Source organism: Phaethon aethereus (genome assembly GCF_964289735.1).
Source record: "Phaethon aethereus genome assembly, chromosome: 1".
In the NCBI taxonomy this organism is placed as follows: Eukaryota; Metazoa; Chordata; class Aves; order Phaethontiformes; family Phaethontidae; genus Phaethon; species Phaethon aethereus.
Window position 1 is genome coordinate 104,830,346 of NC_138575.1, and position 21,779 is coordinate 104,852,124.

The 21,779-nt window shown below is 38.1% G+C and overlaps 1 protein-coding gene across 2 annotated transcripts in view; it reads right to left on the bottom strand.

Annotated features, from left to right (window-relative positions):
* CADM2 (cell adhesion molecule 2) overlaps positions 1-21,779 on the bottom strand; it is a gene marked incomplete at both ends in the record, with an annotated part of 680,137 nt that overhangs the window by 75,867 nt on the left and 582,491 nt on the right. For both annotated transcript variants that reach the window (XM_082009314.1, XM_082009315.1), the window contains one exon: positions 19,572-19,662. In XM_082009314.1, coding sequence (XP_081865440.1) covers positions 19,572-19,662 — 91 coding nt within the window. The remainder of the gene's footprint in view (positions 1-19,571; positions 19,663-21,779) is intronic.

The window sequence follows — 21,779 nt, forward strand, 5'->3', positions numbered from 1 at the left end:
CTTCTTCACTTTTTCCCCTTGATATTTAAAACTGACCACAATTTTCCTTACACTTACTAGGCCCTGTCAATATTTTGATATGGCTGTACTGGTGGGTTGAGCTCTTAAATTAAAAATTGCATTCCTTCTGAACAGTCAGACTAATACAATAGAAATAGTTGCACTTTACATTAGATGTGTGTATGATATATATACCCCATACGTACACAATTTTTAGGAGGAGGCTGCCAGTTTCCATTCTACAGCAGCTTTTATTCACACACTGATGGGACACTTCTAGTAGGCTTTTTAGGCCAGTCTTAAAAAGAAAAAAAAAGAAAAAAGGAGGGGGAAAAAAAAAAGGTGTTGCAGTTCTGTGTCTCTCTTGCACTGGAGCTGTGTGCTCCACCTTACATATACAAATGTTCACACTGAAAAAAAGTAGAGAAGAATCTTGTGCTTCTTGATACAAATTAAGATAAAAAAATATCACATGCTTTCTAAAGGGCTGTTGATTTTCTCCACTCTTTTTCTTGGGCATCTGCCTCTGCTACTTCCTCAGTCAGAAAGTGGGAACACTGCAGATCTGCTAATCTTAATGGGCTTTCATAGCAGAGAACAGTAGGTGGCTTCAGCTACGTGGTCCGTATAGTGCCCATTCTACAACCTCACCTTCTGGTTTTCCATTTTGCCCAAACCTCTCACACATTTGTCATATACGCCATCTACTTTCAAAATTTCGGTGTCTCACTTCATTCCCCCCTCCAATTTTTTGCTTTCTCTGAATCTGAACAACTTCCCAAACAACAGATTGCACATTTCTACTCCTTTGTACTTTCTCAAGTCTTCAGACATTTCCGCACCCTGCAGACAATTACTCCCATGGAAGGCAAAATTTGCTGAACTACTTTATTTCTGCCTTCCATCAGTTATGATTGTGGAAACACAAAATGGAGAAGGGAGAAAGAGGCAGCCGTATTTCCATACTTTCAAGGCTAGACTGTCACTTGGGAGCAAACAGGGAACTGAAGAATACAGGCACACTGGTGCATAACGTAACATAAAGAAAAAAGGTAAACCTCTAATCAATACACCATCAGAAGGCCAGGCAATAGGCACTGATTTCATTTTCTTCAGATTTATGCTGAAAGAGAGCTGGATATTTTAATGCATTTGTAGTACTTCAAATCAATATACCTAATAGTTTAGAACAGTTTTAGTAGCCAGCTATTACCCACATTTTTTTATATGTATTTTAAAGTCTGAGGCTAAAAAATCTTAAGTTCAGAGAAAACACTATAACCTCTACAGCTTACGAAAAGCTTTCATAAAAAGTGCACTTTAAAATCTTCTGTCTGTAGAAAACAATGGTATGTATGGCTGTACTGTTCATTTTGTGTTGCCAGTTTATAAATATTTCATATTTCTTTTAAATTTTAAGCAAGAAAAAAAAAGTCCTCCAGAGAAGTGTAACAACTCTTGCAAAAAGATTCCTGAGGCTAAAAAGGCAGAAGAAGAAGTGTAAGCCAGTACAACATCAAGAAAGAAAAAAATACATTAAAAAATCTTATGTCATAAATCCTGCCATACTTTCTGGGGAACGGAAGCCTTGCAGAAGTGACAGCCACCAGCTAACTGACACTAGCTCAAGGACAAAGTACTAGGTAATACTTTGCCAGGAATATCCACAGGTTGGCCTGGATTTGACCACAGATTAGATAAAGTGTTTTGCAATTTCTAAAAAGTAGCAAAAAAGCTGCTTTTGTTTCAGAAGTCTTGTATTGAAGGCCTGATATGGACAGATTGCACAACAACAAGCTGCTCAGTTGGATGCACAATGTTATCTGAGCTGTGTAACAGCTCTCACAGGCAATGGACACGATATCTCTAATGACATATTGATAATTAAGGGAAAGTGACAACCTTGCTTCTAGGAGATTGTGTGAGAAACTGAAGGGGAAGAGACTTTCTTCATCAGAAGCATCTCCCCTACTGCTGCAGGTAGAGGGCAAAGGCAGACTCGATGAAGCTGCCACCTGATCCAGAGAATGGAAAGTCAGCAGATCCTGAGCTTCAGATGGATGTCCAGGTAGTCTCACACAGGGAAAAAAGTGAGGTCTGCTCAAGGCTACAGTGGCATTGTTCTAGTCAGAAGAATGAGTAAAAGATGAAGCAGAGAAACAGTGATGCCCTGAAAGATTCTTTTAGATTCCAGAGCTGGAAGCACTCTGGATCAGTACTGAAGCACATCAGTAATATACGCCCTTCCCCTGTTCTGCCTGGGATTGGTGTCATGTATTGATGTGGAAATTAAAAATACAAATCCCTTTCCTTTCAGCCTCATAAGCTAAGACCTACACTATCTGCTAAGAGGAGGGGGGAAGGAGATGAGAAACTATATTCAGATAAGTCAATACGAAGAATAATTGTCACACCTTGCTTAAATGTTTTATTGCTGTTCCTAGAGTTTTTTTCTTTTCTGTCAGAGTACAGCTGAGATGATAAATGGCATGTAAGAATTTCATTCACATGAAAAATTGTTGATTAAACATAGAAATCTTAATGGCCTGGTTTCACTATAGTTCTAGTTCTAGTTCTATAGGTTTCTAATTACGTAGCCTGTGTTCAAAGCTAAATCTTTGGGCTTCTTATATTGCTGTTTACACCTTGTTGATTTCTTCTTAACCTTTAGGAGCTATTGAGAAATTAGTATATTCTTTTTCATCAGCTGTAAGTAAAGCTTACGACTATAAGAACAAAGGGCGGTAGAAACTGCAGTAGATTAAACAGACAATATCTGAAAAAAATTTATTTCAAAGACATGCAAATGTCAGCAGTATTAAGATAATATGGTGCTCAAGTGGATGCATAAGAATGGCTGCTGAAAATTACTGGGATTAACCAGGAGCTATGCTCTTAATGTTAATGAAGTACTGCTGGGGATAGGAAAGCAGCAGCAAAGCATAATGACAGGATGTGCACACCTTAGTTACTATGCATTTTACAGAACAGAGGAAAAGAACATCTTCTCAACCAGCATGTCTTCAGATCCGTTTATAACATTGTGTTTCTTCATAGAAGTTTACAAGCATACTGCATCCCCAGCCAGGGCAACAAGAACTGTGGAAAATACTGACTTATCAGAAATAACCGAAAAAGAGCAGAAAGAGATTCACCAACACTTATTTTAAATGTTTTACATTTTCATATTATAGGATTAAAAATGTACATTTTCTGAAACTAGCTTGGCTTACATAGGCTATGCTGAAGTGCCACATGCAACTCTACATGTAAGACATAATGGTGGAGACTGCAAAAAAGAGGAAACAGGAGGTAACTACTGTCACACTGCGTTTTCAATCCCCTTTTCTCTTTCTCCTTGATCAACATTGTGCTGGCGATATCCCCACTGCTACTTGAGGCCTGAAGGGCATATCAAGGTATTAATGAGCAAAGATCATTACAAGCCTTTTTTTTTTCTCCTTTGACAAGTCAGGATTTTAGACTGCTTAGATTTTTCAGGCTGAGACACCGACGGATATTCACGTGCCCAGCTTGCACTGTTTCAGTAAGAGCTCTGTCCCAACACTCATAAGAAACTCTGTCTCTGTTATTACAATAAGCTGAGAAAGGCCATCTAAGAAACACCAGCCGCATTTTTTGAGCTAAGGTCAAATGCTTGCCGGCACAAGAATCAAAGAGGAAAATGAAGAGTAGCTGATTTACTTCTGCTTTGTCCATTAAGTAAACAGTTGAAAATCTCATTCACAGTTACTTCCTTGTCCAAATACTACTTGTTTAAAATCATTTGCTGTTGATGTAAGGCACAGTCAAGCAGAAGCCTCGTTAAACTAAAATTCCTTCATGCATTTGAGGTGTAGTGACAACACCGACAGAGCTGATAAAAGTATCAGTGCTGCAACTTGAACGATGGGCAAGGACTATACAAAATCTTCAGTACCAACTCTCATTATCCAAGGGACGCACTTCTTGACTTTCAATGCATGTAAGGACATCATGAAGTTTGGGAGACGTAGCAGAATATCCTCTTTTCACCAGATAAGATACCTTTAATAACTAGCCATAACAACAACAATTCTAAGGTCTTTAGTTGAATCATGGGTTCTTCTCAACAAGTAACCAAATGTTTGTTGATATTTATAAAAGTTATAGGAGCACCAAAAGAATTGAAATATACCATAAAATTTTTGTACCTCAGTTATAATCTTTCACGTGTCAGAAAAAGCTGATATTGAAGCACACTGTATTAGATCATAATAAATAATAAAATCTTCATGCTTTCATGAGAATATAATGAAATCTTAATAACAATACACTTGGAATTTATGATTATTTATATTGCAAAGCTAAGTCTTATACCGTGGTCTGTGTCAATTTCTTTTACATCTAAAAATAACTTACGAAACAGTAATACGATAAAGGGAAAGAAAGAGACAAACATTATTTACTTACAGGAGTTTGCTTTTCTTCTCCCAAATGTATCATTATCTCCAGACAGAGGGGAGTGCTTTAGTTCACAGAAACTTCTCTCACACAGAAAATTATTCATTAGTACTTTCATGGTTATAGTTTTAGCACTGTAAAGGAGATATCCTCAAGCTCTCAATGGGATCCAGCTCCATTAGCATGTAGTCCTAGCAAGCCACCACAGTCTATGTTCAACACTTAATAGCACAGAAACAGCGGTACTGGATCAGACCAAAATTTCAGCTAGCCCAGTGCCTTATCGCAACACCAGGGATAAGCAGATGTCTAGGGAACAGGCCAAGCACAGGTGTTGCCTCCCCAAGCATTCCCCTGACTTACAACTATCTCAGGCACTTATGACACAAAGTAGAGTTTAAAAATATTCTGTAAACCGTAAGGATTTTACTCTCCATGAACTTACGCAGTTTTCCCTTGAATTACCACAAATTTTTACCATCTGCCATATCTATCGATGACAAATTCCCAAAGTTTACCAGTCATTGTATGAAAAATGACCTCCCTGCTTTGCGACAAAATTGGTTCTTACTAAGTTAATTTACCCTTAAACATTTCTATCTGAAGAGGGCATGAACCAGCAATTACTAACAGCTATCTCTTTTCTATTTACCATTTTGGAAACATCTGTAATATTTCCCCTCTGTATCAAATAGGCAACCACAAGGCACATTTTCTGTGCCCCTCAAGGAACTCTAATATGTTTATAACATAGGATTTTCCCTCTGCAAAAGGAATTCCCTCCAGAAAGTTTGTTTTTATTCAGATGTCTGCTAATTCTGGTCCTTTTTATACTTTTTTACTATTTGCAAAGCACATTCTGGGATCTCTCCTGAAGCCCTGTTGTCCCAAGTTAGCAAGGTGGTTTTAAGCATGAAGTTTCCTCTCACTGTTCATAATTCATCAATCTCATCCTTAAATTTCCTTTGAACACCAGGGTGAAACCAATCTGGTCCTGCTGGCTTGTTGCTGCTCGTTTTGTCTGTTTGTTCCACAACCTCCTCCATATCCTATTTAAGAAAATCTTGCTGGTGAGCACCTCAGAAAAAAGGGAATCAGTCTGTAATATATACCCAGTTTCTTCCACAGTAAATATGGATGTAGCAAATTCATCTGGCTTCCCCTTATACCTTGATCCTCAGTTGATCCTAGAAATGTCCTGGCACATTTCCTAATATATTTCAAAAAAGTTTAACTATTACTTTCAATTCCCTTTGCTAGTTGCTCCTCAAACATTTTTTTTCTTTTTTTGGTCGTTTGGTTTATTGCATTTTCATATTTAATTTGCCAAAATCTAAGGATCTTCTCTTTCCTTTGGAAAACAACTTCAGCTTTTCAAATTATGGCTTTGCCTTTTTTATTACTTTGCTTTCTCTTCTGTTTAGCCTCACCAAATTCTCCTTCTCAAGTGTTTATTCTTGTGATATGTACTGACTCTGTGGTTCTAAACTCTTTATTTTTCTAACATAGTCCTCAGGATGCTTAGGAAGATTTGATTCTCTTAGCTGTCCCTTTTGTCTTTTTTAACAAAATTCTTTGGTTTTATGCAGTTCCCCTTTTTGATGTTGATTATCATATAATTGTCTAGACTTCATTTTTGGCCTCTAAGTGCAAAGTCCAAGTAAATACATTTTAAAGAATGAGCTGAATGTAGACCTGAGATGGTGCTGAGAGCTCCTTCGGACTGCGACTCCCCAGGACAAACTGACTCAACTTGGAGAATTGTAGAAATTGTATGTATGAGGTAAGAAGATAGGCTAGAGATATTTGATAGCAATAGAAAGTAAAAAAAGACCCACCCAAAATCAAAATTAAATAGCAATATTAAGTAGAAACACTGACCTGTCTCCCACTTGCCTCTCTCCTACCATTCCCCGAGGAGCCAGACTCCCTCATACCCTGTCAGCTCACCCCATCTCTGGTGTGAGCACTGCTGTGTGCTGCGCAGGCGCGGCTGGATCTCCTGCTCCTACCATGGGGATATCACAGTCCACCCCGCTAGCACTTCTTAACCCTTGCTAAAATCTTTATAATTTCATCTTAAAAGTGACCGGTGCCGTATTTCTAAGCAATAACAAAACAAAATGACTACAACACGTGTTTTAAGAAGTGGATCCATACCATAAAGTTCATTACAGAAATCTTGTGCACACGGGTGCCTGTGCAGCAGCCCTCGCCAAGGATTTAGCTGCCCGTCCCGAAGCTCACCGACATGCTGTATGGGGTGGGGGTGCCCAGGGGCTGCCGGGGCCCCTGTGAGCAGAGGCCGGGGCTGCCCCGTGCCGGACACAGCCGGTTCCAGCCGGCTCCAACCGACCCACCGCAGGGCCCAGCTCAGCCCCACAGCCACCATGGCGGCACCTCGGGGACAGCCTGTGCAAGGAAGGGCAAAGTGCTGGATGGTCAGAGAGAGGAATGAGGGGGAAAAGTGTGAGAAACGGCCATGGGGGCCTCGAGGAGAGGGAAGGAGGAGAGGCGGAGGAGGTGGTCCAGGCACGGGACCATTCTGGAGCAGTGTGAGGAGGAAGGAGCAGCAGAGAGGAGCTGTTATGGACTGACCACCCCCCCCCATTTTCCATCCCCTGGAGGGGTTAGATCTAGAGGAGCTGGGAATGAAGGAGTGAAGGTGAGCCTGGGAGAAAGGTGTGGGGTGGGGGAAGGTGTTTTCGGGTTTTGTCTTTGTTTCTCACCATCCAACTCTATTTTAATTGGCAATAAATTAAATTAATTTTCCCCGAGCTGAGTCTGTTTTGCCTGTGACAGTAATTGGTAAGTGATCTCCCTGACCTTATCTCAATCCATGTCCCGTTGAGGAGGGTGAGTGCAAGAGTGGCCAGGTGGGCGTCTGGCAGCCAGCCATGGTCAACCCACCACAGATGGGCATGTGGCAACTCCTGTTAAGCATGGAAGGAGATGTATAGGAGAAAGTTATAGGGTCCTTTACTATGTAGTAGCCATTTTTTCTGTTTTCCAATGTATAAACACTAAATACTCTCATCACATTATAAATAATAACATCTTATTTTGATAATGAATAGCCTGTGCTGTTCTTCCTTTGTACAAGACTGTTCCCTCAAGCCTCTGCTGCATAATGCACAAAATCAGGTATGCATGCAGCTCAGCACACACATCTGCGACAAAATTTTCTATTCAGAGCCCCACCAGTCAAAACCCAGTCCTGTTTTGAACCAAAACCACTGTCCGCCAGTTATATTATTCCCCGAATGGGTTATCCACCATTAAGAGCCCTGGCATGGCTGCTCAACCCCTCAGCTGCTTATAGCAGGATCTTAAATGAGGGACAAACCACTCAACCAGCTATAGCAGTTTCTTGGCAGTTCTCTTCTACTTGTGGCTCTGCATTATTCCAGCCCATCTCTTTTGCTCTCCTGTGCAAGACTACAAACCACAGACTCAGTCTTTCCTCAGATCTTACAAGTTTTGGAAACAGTTTACAGTGATACTTTAAATACTAAGCCTTGACTCTGGAAATTTCATTTTAACTAGCCAAACTTAGGTCTGAGAAATCTCTGAGATTTTCCTTGCAATAGAAAGACAAAGACTATCTAAAACGAATAATGAATAATTTGTAATTTAAACTAGTAATAAGTGGTGTTAATTTATTCGTTCTCTTACCTGTTTCCTGCCATGCCTGTCAGAACCACAATCCCACTTTCCTTGTCATCTCCATTTGTTCTGGGATGAGGCTCACACACCAGAGTGGTGTTAAGCTTACATTTTCACACCTAAAAAGGCTATTTGGATATTTTTCTAACATTTGTTTTCCAGCCCTTAGCAGATGTCTCAATTGGCTGGGCTAATGCCATAAAGTTCATTGCGTGGAGACATACACAATTCCTTCTATCCATACAAATACCATAAATTTTGTAAATATGCTACCCATTTGGCATCTTTGTCAAAATATATGTCAGAATACTACTCTCTCAGAGCAACCGAGAACAACTGTATCAAGTGATTTTTCCCAGCAATAACTCTAAGGAAAGGAGAACAAAAGAGGTTCTTCCAAAAAAACAATTAAAAAAAGACCAATAATATATGCATGCAACACTGGGAAATGCAAGCAGTTTGTGAACAGGTCTCACTGCTCATTCTGTGATGAGGCAAAATCTCTTTGCTGGGCAGTGGAACAACTTTGTCACCTTTCAAAACAGTTCTCTTTGGTTGACCTGTAGCAAAGAGAACTGCTGCCAAAGGGCCTACGAGTCTCAGTTTTGTGAGGAATGAAAATTTCCAATATAGTTTTAGAAAATTATATAAGCAAGCACTGGTTTTATTGAATGGGTGTGTCTGATGCAAGTGCAGTGTGAGTACTAGTGCAGTACTAGGTAGGAACGGTGCAGGAACAGGCTTTCAATACTCACTTAAAAAAACAAAAAAAACCAAACCCACAATTCATTTGTGGGTTCACCTTTCACATATAAGACAGCTATTCCAAAAGCATGCCAACAGATCAGACTGTATTGTTAACCTCCCTTACTTACTCCATTCATACGCCCTTTTAAAATTTGCACACTGACTGAGAATTTATAATTCTGGAGAAGGCTGCATTCTGCAGAAGGCTGCATTTCAGTTTGTTAATTAAACCCTTTCTTCCAGTGTTCATTTTCTGTCCCTCATTTGCACATTAATCATACATGACTTTCAACTTTGCAATGACTGGTGAACAGGCCAATACCTACACCTCCATAGCGATTCAGTGCTTTCAAAAAAGGTTACACTCTGAGCTTGAGTTCTGCACACCAAGAGCATCTAGCATAGACCCAGAAAGCTAGGGAAGGGTGAAGAATAAAAGTCAATTTTGTGCTAAAAATAATGAACTGAAAAAGGTAAAGTAAGAGCAGAGAAAGGAAGGAATGATACAAACTATTCTCAGTAGGGGAAAAAGTAGCAATTCCAAAATCAGTGTCCAACTTCATAAAGAGAGGTTCTGTCTTCAGAACAGGAGATACAATTCTTTGAATGAAAGGGCACAAAATACAAAGAAGAAAAAAAAAAAATTAAATCCTAATTTGATTTTAAGATGACCTCCTTACACTGTTCTTTAAATGCATACTTGTTTTCCTTTAGAAGGATGGTGTTTTACCCTGCTAGCCTACAGTATACACATCTTCTCAGGGCACAACGCTGCTATAAATGTGGGGTAAAAATGGAGATATGCAATGATCTGGTGTTGTCTATGACACTGGGTGTTCCATCTGCTATACATGGAACAAATTTTGTTTCTGTAATTGTGTAACAGAGCAAATATTGTCAGCATGATTTGCACTGAAAGAGTTATACTAACATGTCTTCTTCTGTTCTACTGCTAACGGTTGATCCAGCACTTCAAGATTTTACCTGTAAGTGTACTAATCCCTTATCTATAGAAACTGAAGTATCTAAAAGACTGAGCATCATAGCCTCTTCCAAAACTTTTTTTCTCATGTTTTAACTTCCAGTCCAGTACTCAATGAGAATTGTCCATGCTGTATTTAAATGTTATCTATTATTCTATTCCATGGATGTTTTTTATTTTAGAATGTGTTCCCACCTGAGAGCAAGGAAAATAATTATTTCAAAAGGCATACACATGCAAAGTGGATTTAATGAGCACTAAAAATGCTGCATGTAGGTTTTTTTCACATTTTACTTTCTGCACCGTTTTACGTGTATACACTGCAGAAAAGGGACACTTAAAAAAGAGGAAAAGCAATTATTGAATTGAGCCTATTAGGCAATGTGATCATTTTACAGAACACTAAAGGGGAAGTTCTTAAGCACTGCAGGAGGCTTTATTGTACAGTGTAATTTTCAGACAGGCACTAATGCACCCACCTGTTTCTTCTTGTGTCACACTTTTTATAACACCAATTTTCCTACTCCCTGCAAAATACTGGGGCGGTGGGGATGAGGGGGTGGGGAAAGCATGGAAGATAGAACCTCTCAGATGGCCAGGATGTTTAACACAAACTGAAATTTAATCTATTAAATATACATGCTGTATCTCGGCAAAAATATTACCTGCTTCTTAATATGTTATCTACTACATCACAGCATAATTCCACAGTGGAGGTGTAATGTCAATGAAATATTGGTGTAGAAGGTTACATGCTGAATATTTACATAATCCTTTAAAATAATTGTCTTTTTCTTGTAAAGACAAACTACCTATCTGGAAAGTTTCACTACGCAGATTTTTTCTACAATTCACCTGATATACTTCATAAGATTTTAGAACATTTTACTGAAAATGAGCACTCATTCAACATAGCATATAACAGATGCCTACTAAATCAAGGCAGGAGATATCATTAGTATGAACTCCTTCAAAATGACAATAATTTAAAAATTGGTCAACTATCCAAAGAAAGTAATTACAGCAATGAGGCAAAGTACTGGCAAATGTTGCCAAGTTTGGCTTCAACAGACATTTGGGCTGGCATGAGTGACTATTAACAAGAATTGTTTTAAAAATAAACTGGGCATAGAATTTGGATACTGAAAAGGGTCACCATTATTGACAGTTATTTTAATGTATATTAAGTATATTACAATCTACAAAACTTGTCACATGCTCTGTGATTAGTCTATGTTGCACATGATATATTTTCTCTTTACCTTGCTGACTGAAAGATCCTGAAATGTAGTGTTCAATACCAATAAAGCTTTCTTTATACATACACTGCTGCCTACGTGGGTGGAGAAACTAGATGCTTAGTTACAAGGCTGGCTGATGATAAGAATTTCTATGTGGTTGACAATAACAATGGGATACAGAGTGATTTAGATTAGCTGGCATGGGTTATATCCCATCAGATCAAGTATACAGTAGGTTGTTGGTTGTTTTTTACTTAATAATCACCTACTCAAATATAATCAGTTCTTGGAGAAATGGAAGTTCACACTTCTCAAAACAGGAAAGAATATGGAGAGAGCCTAAATAAGATAAAGATACAAAAATGAAAAAACACTGTTTAAAAAAGCTAAAGAAGAAATTTTCAAGAAACTAGAACAAGACGGAAGAGACAAACAGGACAGAGATACCTACTGTAGTTGTAGGAGACATGCTCTATCTAATTGTTGAACAAGCCACATCCAATTGGAATGCACAGAGAATGAGGCAAAACACAGGAATAAGAAAGCCTGAGCTATCCTGAGAGCTCTTCCCCAGTGACGAGGAACACAGGGCTGAGAACTGTGAGGAGGGGCTCTTGCCTTTGTCTGAGTCCACACCCACAGACACAATACTTTGTCCTATAGATGTAAGCATTTATTCAAGAATGTATTTACAGAATCTTGCCCAAAGCTGTGTGTGACATGTGCCCCTGGAAACTTAACTGTAACCTCAGAGCACTCAGAAGGCATAATGTGAGAAAAAGAGATACTTCAGTTATTGAGAGGTATTAGAGGTCAATGCTAGTCCTGGGATGAAGGTGAAGGAGGCCAGGGAGAGTCCCAGTTTGTCAAATGCAGTTACAACAAAACTCAAAATTCAAAACCATCCACCTTCCTGCTTAAGACAAAGATTGTCCTTGATCTCAACATAAAACAGTGGATCTCCAGTATCTAACTTCCTTTCTTTTCACCTACTTGATTTTAGTTGTACGTGGTCCTTTCCAGAGAAACCTGGAAACAGACTCCTACAATTCAGAATTTCTTATGAACAAAAATGTATGAAGCTTAAGGGAGAAATGCTTTGATACCATATTCATATTTTGCTAGAATAATATTTCATCCTGGATATGGACAAATTCATCCAATTTTCCAAATCATTAATATTTATTGATACTGCCTGAGCATCCAGCTTGGGCTGTGGATTGATTCTACAAGGTGATTTATAAACACAGAAACATTCATGCTTTTCCAGATTCATTATGATAATTCATACAGGCAGAGTTGATACTAGCATTCCTTTCTAGGCTGCTAGGTATTTATGGCACAAGCCAGGTAGTATTCTGTAGTGAATTTATGCAGAAAATGAGACAATTTCTTGCAGAAACTCCATCTCACCTGCTAGAGAAGCTGGGAATTGTACCATGTCAAAGTAGGAAAGAAAGGATTGCACATGGACAAAAAGCTGGCTAGACTAACAATTCAGAATCTAAACCTGCCATTATGATGTAGTTTCAAAGCAATATTGGCAAACTACTTACACCAAAATGTTAACAGCTGAATGTCAAGTGGGTGTCGGCTATTTTCTCCACTAGTTTCTGATTTCAGACTCTTGAGCGTAGATTTGTAGATGTGCTAAGAACTCAGTCTTACAATTCAAGCCAATGATGAGCTATCTTCTGACTGTAACGCTATGTCACATCAAATACTCTTGGGAAAATGGAGTCTGTGTTCAATGTTAGACATAAAATATACATGATCTATTTGTCAATTTTGATCTTGTATTTTTTTCTGCTTCAGTTCCCAGCTGTAAATTTGAGGTAATTGAATACCCTAATTGTCCACAGGTGTGATTAAATAAACAGTTAAATGTTTTCCAAGATTTCAGATACTATGGGGAAGAAACTTATGAACACCTATGAAGAAATTATTTTAATTCTGTGTTCTGAGGGCATGCATCAAGTAAGACATGAGTCATACTGATCATTCATAACTACCATTCATAATTACTATTCCACTGAAGGAGTCAGGAATCCTCTTCAAAGGCTATATCCTGCCCAAAATGCCATAGATTTCAGAAAGCAAAGTATTATGAAGTTTCTCATATTATAAAGGAACTCAGGAAATCTAAATGTGACCCTTCTAGCATTTCTCTAAATACCTTCCTTAGGTTCAAAGGTCTTTCCACTTTGAATTAGTTTGAACTAAGGTAACTATTCAGAGGAAGGATGAGATTTTCTATTCTTTTCTTTACAATACATTTTATCCTTGATCCTGTGACAAAACAATTCATGAAATAAATGTTTCTATAATTTTGTAACTACCAAACATGTAGAAACTCTGAAGAAATGACAGCTTCTGTAGATAAAGAAGACAGTGTATGCTGTTTACCTTGACTTTAGCAAGTCTTTAGTCACTGTCTGTAATGGTATTCTTTGTATCTAGGCTGGGATGTTATCGTTGTCCTGGATGCGTGTACTACTCAATGGGTGAAAAATTGGCTGGACCATTGATTGGGTTGAAGGGACACTCTGCCTGGTGGTTTGTTACAAGCAGACTTTCTTTAGGTGTCTACCCTGGGTCCTGTCCTGTTTAACTGTTCTATATCAAAGACCTAGCTGAGGCAGTGGAATGTGCTCTCATTAAGTTGGTTGTTTACACCAAACTTTGGCTTTACTGAGTATAGTTGAGGGGACATCCAGAGGGGCCTTCGCAGGCTGGAGGAATGACCCAACAGGTCCCTCATGGGAGGCAGGGAAATTCAGCAAGGACAGGTCCAAAATCCAACACCCAAGTTGAGAAGGATCTGGGGGTCCTGGCTGACAGTAGGCTAGACATGAGCCAGTATGAGTGCAGGCTCTGCTGCTTTCAGGTGACAGAATCCTAGCTAACTCTCTTCACTAAATTTTCTCTTTGCACCTAGAGTCCTGTCAGGTCCTTCTCAAATAAAACAGCCACTCACTGGGGTCACTGACAGAATGGTGTTATACATTTCCCTGTTATTATTAGTATTTGTTTCCATCAGCCTTTGCAAAATATTTGTCTCACTCATGGGAGTCTTCTTAAATAGACACTAGAAAAGATAGAACTTGCTGTGGTGATACCACACACAAAGTTTACAATAGCTTTATAGTGTAAGCTCGATTATTTGGTGTGCCCTTATTATTAAAAGTGATCAATTTTTCTGATATTAAAATGTTTATTTGACTATACTTTATATTACTGGGTACATATAATATTAGTGTTTATTACTAATTGTGCTTTTCTCTATAACTTTTCATGACCTTCTGAATAATGTTATTCTAATGAAGAACATATATATGTGTTCTCCTGAACTAAAAATCTTTCTTATTTATTTCAAACAAGGCCAAATATTCACTTTACATTAGTCAACCAACTATACTATGATTCCCCTGAGCTGCATGGAATGGAAAGATATTTCTCTAAAGCACACAGGAGACAACCAACTCTCTCTTTGTTTCCTGTGCCCTAATTATTCCATTATATTTTGACATCCTTTCTGCTGAAATGACACTGACTTAATCAAAAAACATATTTCATGCATACTTTGGTGGGAGTGCTGACCAAGAATATTAAATATCGAACCATTCTTTTATTATGGTCCAGTTTTTGAGTTCACTTTTGGGTCAGTTTTGAGTCACTAGACTATATTGACAAGACACAACAGTGTGTAGAAGCTAAAACTTACAATAAGAAAACATTGGCTTTTAAAATCTTTTGTAAGCACAGACTACTGTAAATGATAATTTTGTTCTTTGGTTTTTACTTTTTACAGCTGTCTTGGTTTTTGTTTAAATATTCAAAATATTGTCAGGCAATGACTTCAGAAAAATCTAGACACTGCATGTGAGTTCACACAAAGGATGTCTATGATTTCTGAAGCAAAATTACATTTCCTTCTTTGGAAAATAAACAAAGTCTAGGTAAAACTACTTTATGCTAAAAAAGAAATAAATTAAAAAGAGCCACTGACACCTTACAGACATATTAGGCAAGTTCATTTACTGCAATGTTACAGCCTGACAACTGTCCAGGGATCCAGCCAAAAATATTGGAAAACACAAAATAGCTCTAAGGATTGAAAAGACAAGAGAATAGCTTCAATTTGTTTTGAAACTATACCACAGTATCTCCAAAAGAGGAATGCTATTGAATAGTAATGTCAACTACTGGGTGTCTTGACCTAAGTTATGTAGAGAAATGGCTAAATACTTTTTTATCTACAATTTAATAAAACAACTGGACATCATTATTATTGAAGTTATCAACAGGGTGAACAAGCCAGCAACTAAGACTTGCATAAGAAAAGACTAAGCTTACACGAACACACCTACTAGAATTTTTCCAAAAGAAAACTCTTAAATTTGGTCTACCAACTGGCCATTGACCAATTGGACAACAATTCTCACAAATGTTATTTCAAGTTCCTTTAAAATATTACAGTATATAGGCTATGTTTCTATAGTGAGTTATGCCTATAAGGTATGTTTAAAAACTATTTCTGTGGTAAACTGGTAAATATATTTCCTCTTTTTTCGTTTCCATCAACAGAAAATTTTAACTGAAAATGTCATATCTTTATGCATACAATATTCCAAATACCTGCCTTCCACTGCTGTTTATAATTGGTGCCCCAATTGCTACACGAACTGCACCAGGATACCATCAAATCCAGAGGTTTAGATCCATAAGTGTAACCTGATTTTTTTAGAGAAAACTCAAGCTTTGATGCTAGATCCTAGAGGCAATAATTATAACCAGAGCTGTATATGGAAGCAAGAGGCAGGTCTTTTGGAAGACAATGTACGAGGAAGCCTCCTCCCCTTGCCATCCAATCACTCCCATTCTGACTCAACAATGCGGTCAGTATGTCATCCCACCACGTGGGACTGGTGTCATGACACATGTCCCATCAGAGCCCCTAGGGTCAAACCCAAAAACTGTGGGCTCCTGCAGTAGCCTCCCAAGCACCTCTCAGGCAGCCAACCCCTGCTTCAAGCTGCACCAGCCACAACACATAATCTTGAGGGAACTGTGGCAGTCTATAACGATCTGTGACACTTTATTAATCCCCCAGATGGCCTGCCTCTGCAAAACCATTGCAGAGCAGGCAGGAAACCTGGCCTGTTCTTTTTATTGGTACCATCACACTTCTATAGCAGCAATACAGTGCTTACTGAAAAGAACAGCTCCTGCCTCCAAAGCAATTCCCCTAATAGCAATAAGCACAGGGCCATGACCAGAGTCAGAGCTATGCTCATAGTGATGAGCAGAGAGATAAAACAGCACAGTTACAGAATTTGTGCATCCCGTCTTATGCCCTCTGATGTTGCCTCACTGGATCATTCAAAATGGCTCACCCACATTTCCATCTTCCTCTCCACCCCCTCTCCTACCCCCTCAAGTTCTCCCCCTTAGCCCACTCTCAGGACCACTGTTCCAACATTGCTATCTCTGCACCAAGACCACAAATGTGAGGTGACGTGAACCTATTCATAGCAACTAGCAACCTCAGAGTCTGGGATAATTCCAGCTCATCTCACACATTACGTCAATTGATGCTGCACACATCCAAGTGTCTGAGGCCATTTTTTCTCTTAGCCAAAGTCATGACCATTGACTGGTCAAGCCAAATTTTACACTCTAAACTATGAAACCTTAGCAGCACCTGAGATGTCCAGTTCTCACACCTAGTAAACCATTGTTCCTCATCTCTCTGCTATATATCTGGAGGATGCTGTTTCAGCAGGAGATGCAGAGGGCAGCTGATTTCCCAGAGGTGTTGGCCTGAGCAAGGCTTCCCTCCCATTCTCTGCTACAAGACAGTAAATTAGCTAGTAACGTAGTCCTAGTAAAGCCCTTAGGACTGTGTTGCAGATTTGAAACACAGTATCAGAGTATCTAAGATGCACATGGTTTGAGGGAGAGAATCCCTGCAAGGAGGGGCTTGGTGATGAGATGTAAGATGGGGTAAGTACATTCTACCTTTAGCCTCATTTTGGTTTTCCCTTTTGGGAAAGAGTTACTCTGCAGCAGCTATCAGTACCATGAATGTCACCACAGCCAAAACCTGGCTTCATTCTTTCTCCATTTTCATCTCAAATGTCATTTTGAATCTTGTGAAAATTGCTCTGGGATACAAGAGAAATGTACCTATAAGTAAGTGTTCATTTTCTGGTGTGATTCACTGCTGTCTACTGGAAACAGGAGAGATGGCTGTAACTGTCGCATAAAGTTGACAGTGTATAGCAATTAACCCATGGTGTGTAAATGGCTATGAAGGACCATGGTAGGCTCTGAGCTGTCCATGAAGCCCACAGTTCATCACTCATCTTGTGACACTGACATATCTGGGCTCTGTGGACCTCTCCAAATTCTCTCTCTCTACAAGCCAGAAGGTAATCATAATAGGGGTTGGGAGCATGACATTACTGTTTCTCATGCTAAGCAACTGCAAACTGCTCCCAGAAGGATACCTATTTATTACTGGCTCTGCGCTGTGAAAGACTGACCTAATGAAGCAATACAAAGCAGCTGATGTTGGCAGTTCGTGCGGCATGGACAATTAGAGGTGCATTTATTGGCAAAATATTTGTGCCCCAAAGGCTACCACGTACAGGTGCCCTGCCTTGATAATTCTGTGGTGTGGAGTTATTTGGCTGCCCGTTCAAAACTGCATGTAAGGTTTGCATTTGAATCTATTAAGGATGCAACTGAGTTTTATTAAATTAAAAAAAATAATAAATCAGTAAACATCTCAATTCAGGCTCCATTTTAATTACTGTTTTAACTACTGTCTCCTAACGTAACATAAAGTGTATCTACAATATTACATGTACCAGATAGAAAATACTGTGTATGTCAAGCTAAAGCATAGCACTTTCATAGTTTTTTACTGCCTTCAGAAGAGACTAACAAATACAGGGATCTAGAGGAAAATCTAATATCTGAGGGGATTCATTGTCTCTCTTTTTAAGAGTCTAACATCTTTGGTATGTGAAAAAAATCTTAGCCCATTTTCAATGAAGAATATGAAAATGTTGTTATAAGCTGTAGACAAAGAGTGAGATTCATCTGCCCAAAATTAAACATAGATATAAAATTTGATGTAAATGTCTATATATAGACATCTATATGTAGTATCGCAAAATACAGAGATAGATATCTGACTGAATTAACTGTCTAAACTCCACGTTTAGGTTTAGGCTATTAGGTAAACTGGTAATTTCTTCTCCTTCAGGTACATTATAAAAGCAAGAGATGGCTTGCAACTTCAGAAGTACATAGGTACAGAGAAGGTCAATTGCACTGAGGACCACATAAGACTGACTGGACAGACCCCCAGTGTTCTGGTCTCAAAGTAGAAGCATGATCTAGATGCTGAGTTGCTCAGCCCAGTCAAGATTTGGATGAAGGAGTTGCTTTAAAATGATATGGGCATATAATATAAAAAAGAAAAGTACTTACGGAGTTTAAATGATGCCCAACTAAGCTCAGAAGAGCTTATAAAAATAGAAATTTTGCACTTAAATGACTGACGTGACCTAAATCTGACTTCAGGTTCCTACATTAAGCAATTCTGTAAAGTCACTAAAGTTACACCAGGGAGAAATTCATCCCTAAGTGACATGATTTTTGGCATGTACTTTGCACTTCTTCTAGAACCAAAATATTATTGTTCTATCATTTTCAAAACCATTTTAAACCTGTGTATCACCACTCCATATGGCACCATATATTAATCTTTTGAGCAGAAGGTCAATATTTAAGAAACTTGATTCATATTACCTTAATATTAAGCACTTGGATTATTTATGTATCTTTATGGGTAAATACATAACAGCTCATCTGAGAAAATACTGTTTTAAAAGAGTGAAGTCTATTTAAATAGTAGATTCAGTGCAAGAGTTAATCTCTGCAGATCTGCCTTTAAAAATATTGATGTCAGAGGTGTTAATTTCCAAGTAAAACAATTTATATTCTTAAAGCAGGTTACATCTTTTCAAATTCTGGTAGAAACAGGCAGCCAACTTGCACATATCATTAACCTTCAAATTTCCCTGTAAATGACAGCCAAAGCATCCAGAAAGTTCAGTACTTTTTCTCTGAGGCTAGCTGATGTAGGAAGATTTTCATGAGACGTTTTCTCGACTATCATCAGGTCAGTGATGTAAACAGTGACTGATTAAGCCTGCACTCCTTTCAGGTTGGTATACCTGACTGAAAAAAAAATAATCTCACAGCTGGAATTCTTCCTGAAAATGAAAATAGATGACAAAGTAAAAGAACAATCCTCTATAGACACTTAACGAAGACAGGCTTCAACGGGTTTTCTATACCAGAGATTATTTTACACCCCAGCACAAGACAAAACCAGCAGATTTCTGCAGCTGAAGCTTGCAATCACAGCAGAATAAGGAAAATAACAAAAACATACTACTTGTTAAATCACTTACACTGGTTTTCCTTTGGATTCACAAGTCAAAATAATAGATTGTCCTTCTTCAGGCCATGAATTGGAAGAAATGATTTTAACTAAAGGTGTATCTAGGAAGAAAAAAAATAGACATCTTGTTCATATACATAAAAAAGATTTATTATCTAAGTGCGTTCTTCTCTATTTACAAAAGACTATACCATAGATTTAATTTACACTTGGAGATGCTTTTATATGGAGCCTTGTGTAATTTCCATCATCTTCAGGAAGGCAATAAAAACGACCAATGGAACTAAATCAGTAACTTTCTATATCCTAAGGAAACACAGGTAGAAAGCACGTGTACACTCAGAGGAAATAACTTTTTTTTTCTGTATTCCATGCAAATACTCCATACAACTATTTCAAAGTCTGATATCTAACAACAAAATAAAAAATATTGAGGATGAATAACAAATACTCTATGCAATTGCTTCTTTGTCTATTTATAGGTTGATATGAATGAATGCTGCTATTAGAGGAATGAAAGCAATAATATACATTTGAATAAGAACATTTTTATTGTTGCAGAATCTTGAAACTCATCATAAGAAAGCTACAATGGGCTTTCAGATAAAGTATCTTCTTACAGGCATTTTACAGGATATTATTTCTGAAATGCAACAATGCTGCCCCTAAAACAGAACATTCTTTTTTTAAAAACAAAATTTACAATGAGAATGTTTTAAAGATCTGCAAAAAGCACTACATAAAAGTTGGTAATCTGTCCTAAAATTTTAACAATGTTGTTCCTATACATTGGAATTAATTTTATAGTTTTAATTGGAAAAAGAAACACAGTATAACTGCTGTGAATTCATGCAGAATAAAACATTTCCAGTAAAACTTTAACTTTTAAAACATTTTGCCAGCTGGCTTGCAAGGTTATATTCTCATAATCAAAATATTTTACATATAAGAGGTGACAGGGGCACCTCTTATAAGGAAGAAAAAGACAACAAAGAAAGAAAAATCTCTATACAAAACAGTTTTTTCCTGAGAAAAAGGCAAAAAGTTCATAGTCATAGGGAGGAAAATTTTCAGACTCAATGGGAAAACATAAATTCTTGTTTCCTCCACAGTTTCCTAATACAAAACAACACGTCTTCATCTACGGCCCAAGAGATACCTTAACCTGCAAATCTAGGTGTCTAAGTTTTGTATCATCCAATTTGCAATTCCTATTTTCATTAAAAGTGAGGTAGCAGTGACACCACAGATATCCTATTATCAAGCAAATGTGAAAGAGCATGACAGTATGACCCTACAAAATCAAATGGAAAAAAATGATATGCTGTAACGATATAATTTCTTATTGAGATGCTAATAGTACTGTTAAACACTAAATGGCATATGAACAATTAAAAATGTCAGAAGCATTTTTCTAACTTTGATTTTTATTTTTGGCATATCATAATGTATCAGCACAGCACAAAACAAGAAAAGGGGAAGGCTTAGCATAGACTTGTCATAATTCCACTGAAAGCACTGTCAGCATCATTTAGCTTTCAGTACAGCTGCGCTAACCTTACACCAGTAGTAAATCTGTTCCACAAGTTCCTATTTTTAAGGACCCAGCAAACTGTTATGCAGGTGACTAATCCTTTGGTGGTTGTGCTGGCATTTGCTTCATTTTTAGCACATGCTTAAGGCACTGACCTCAAGTGCCTTAATAAATGAGGGCATCAAGTACTTCTGTGATTTCAGTGGCGTTATTGAAGATGAATAAACTACTCTATACATTGAACCAGAGGCATAAATTAGTATCAGATAGGAATACATCAAGAATTTAACTGAGGGAGAGAGACAAGTAATGCAATGAGATCAAGAGGTTTCCAAAGAAATATGAAAAAGAGCTAAACTCTGATGGAAATAATCATGATAGCCACAAGTGAAGAAAGAAATTAAAGGCCCATCTAGCTAGCATTACTGGCTGAAATATTTAAGGAATGATCAGCATTTTACACATTACCATAAATGACCCACATAAAATAGAACAGGGGACTTCAGACAATTAAGCTTTCATTTGCATGTATCAATGCAGTGCTCTTTCCCTTAACCTGAATTTCCCATTCCTACTTTATTTAATGCCCTGGACAGCACTCTCTTCTCCATGCACTTCTAAATAGAGCTTACTAACAGAATAAGAAAGGTCTTATATTTATGTTTCACTCTCTAATGTAGTGTA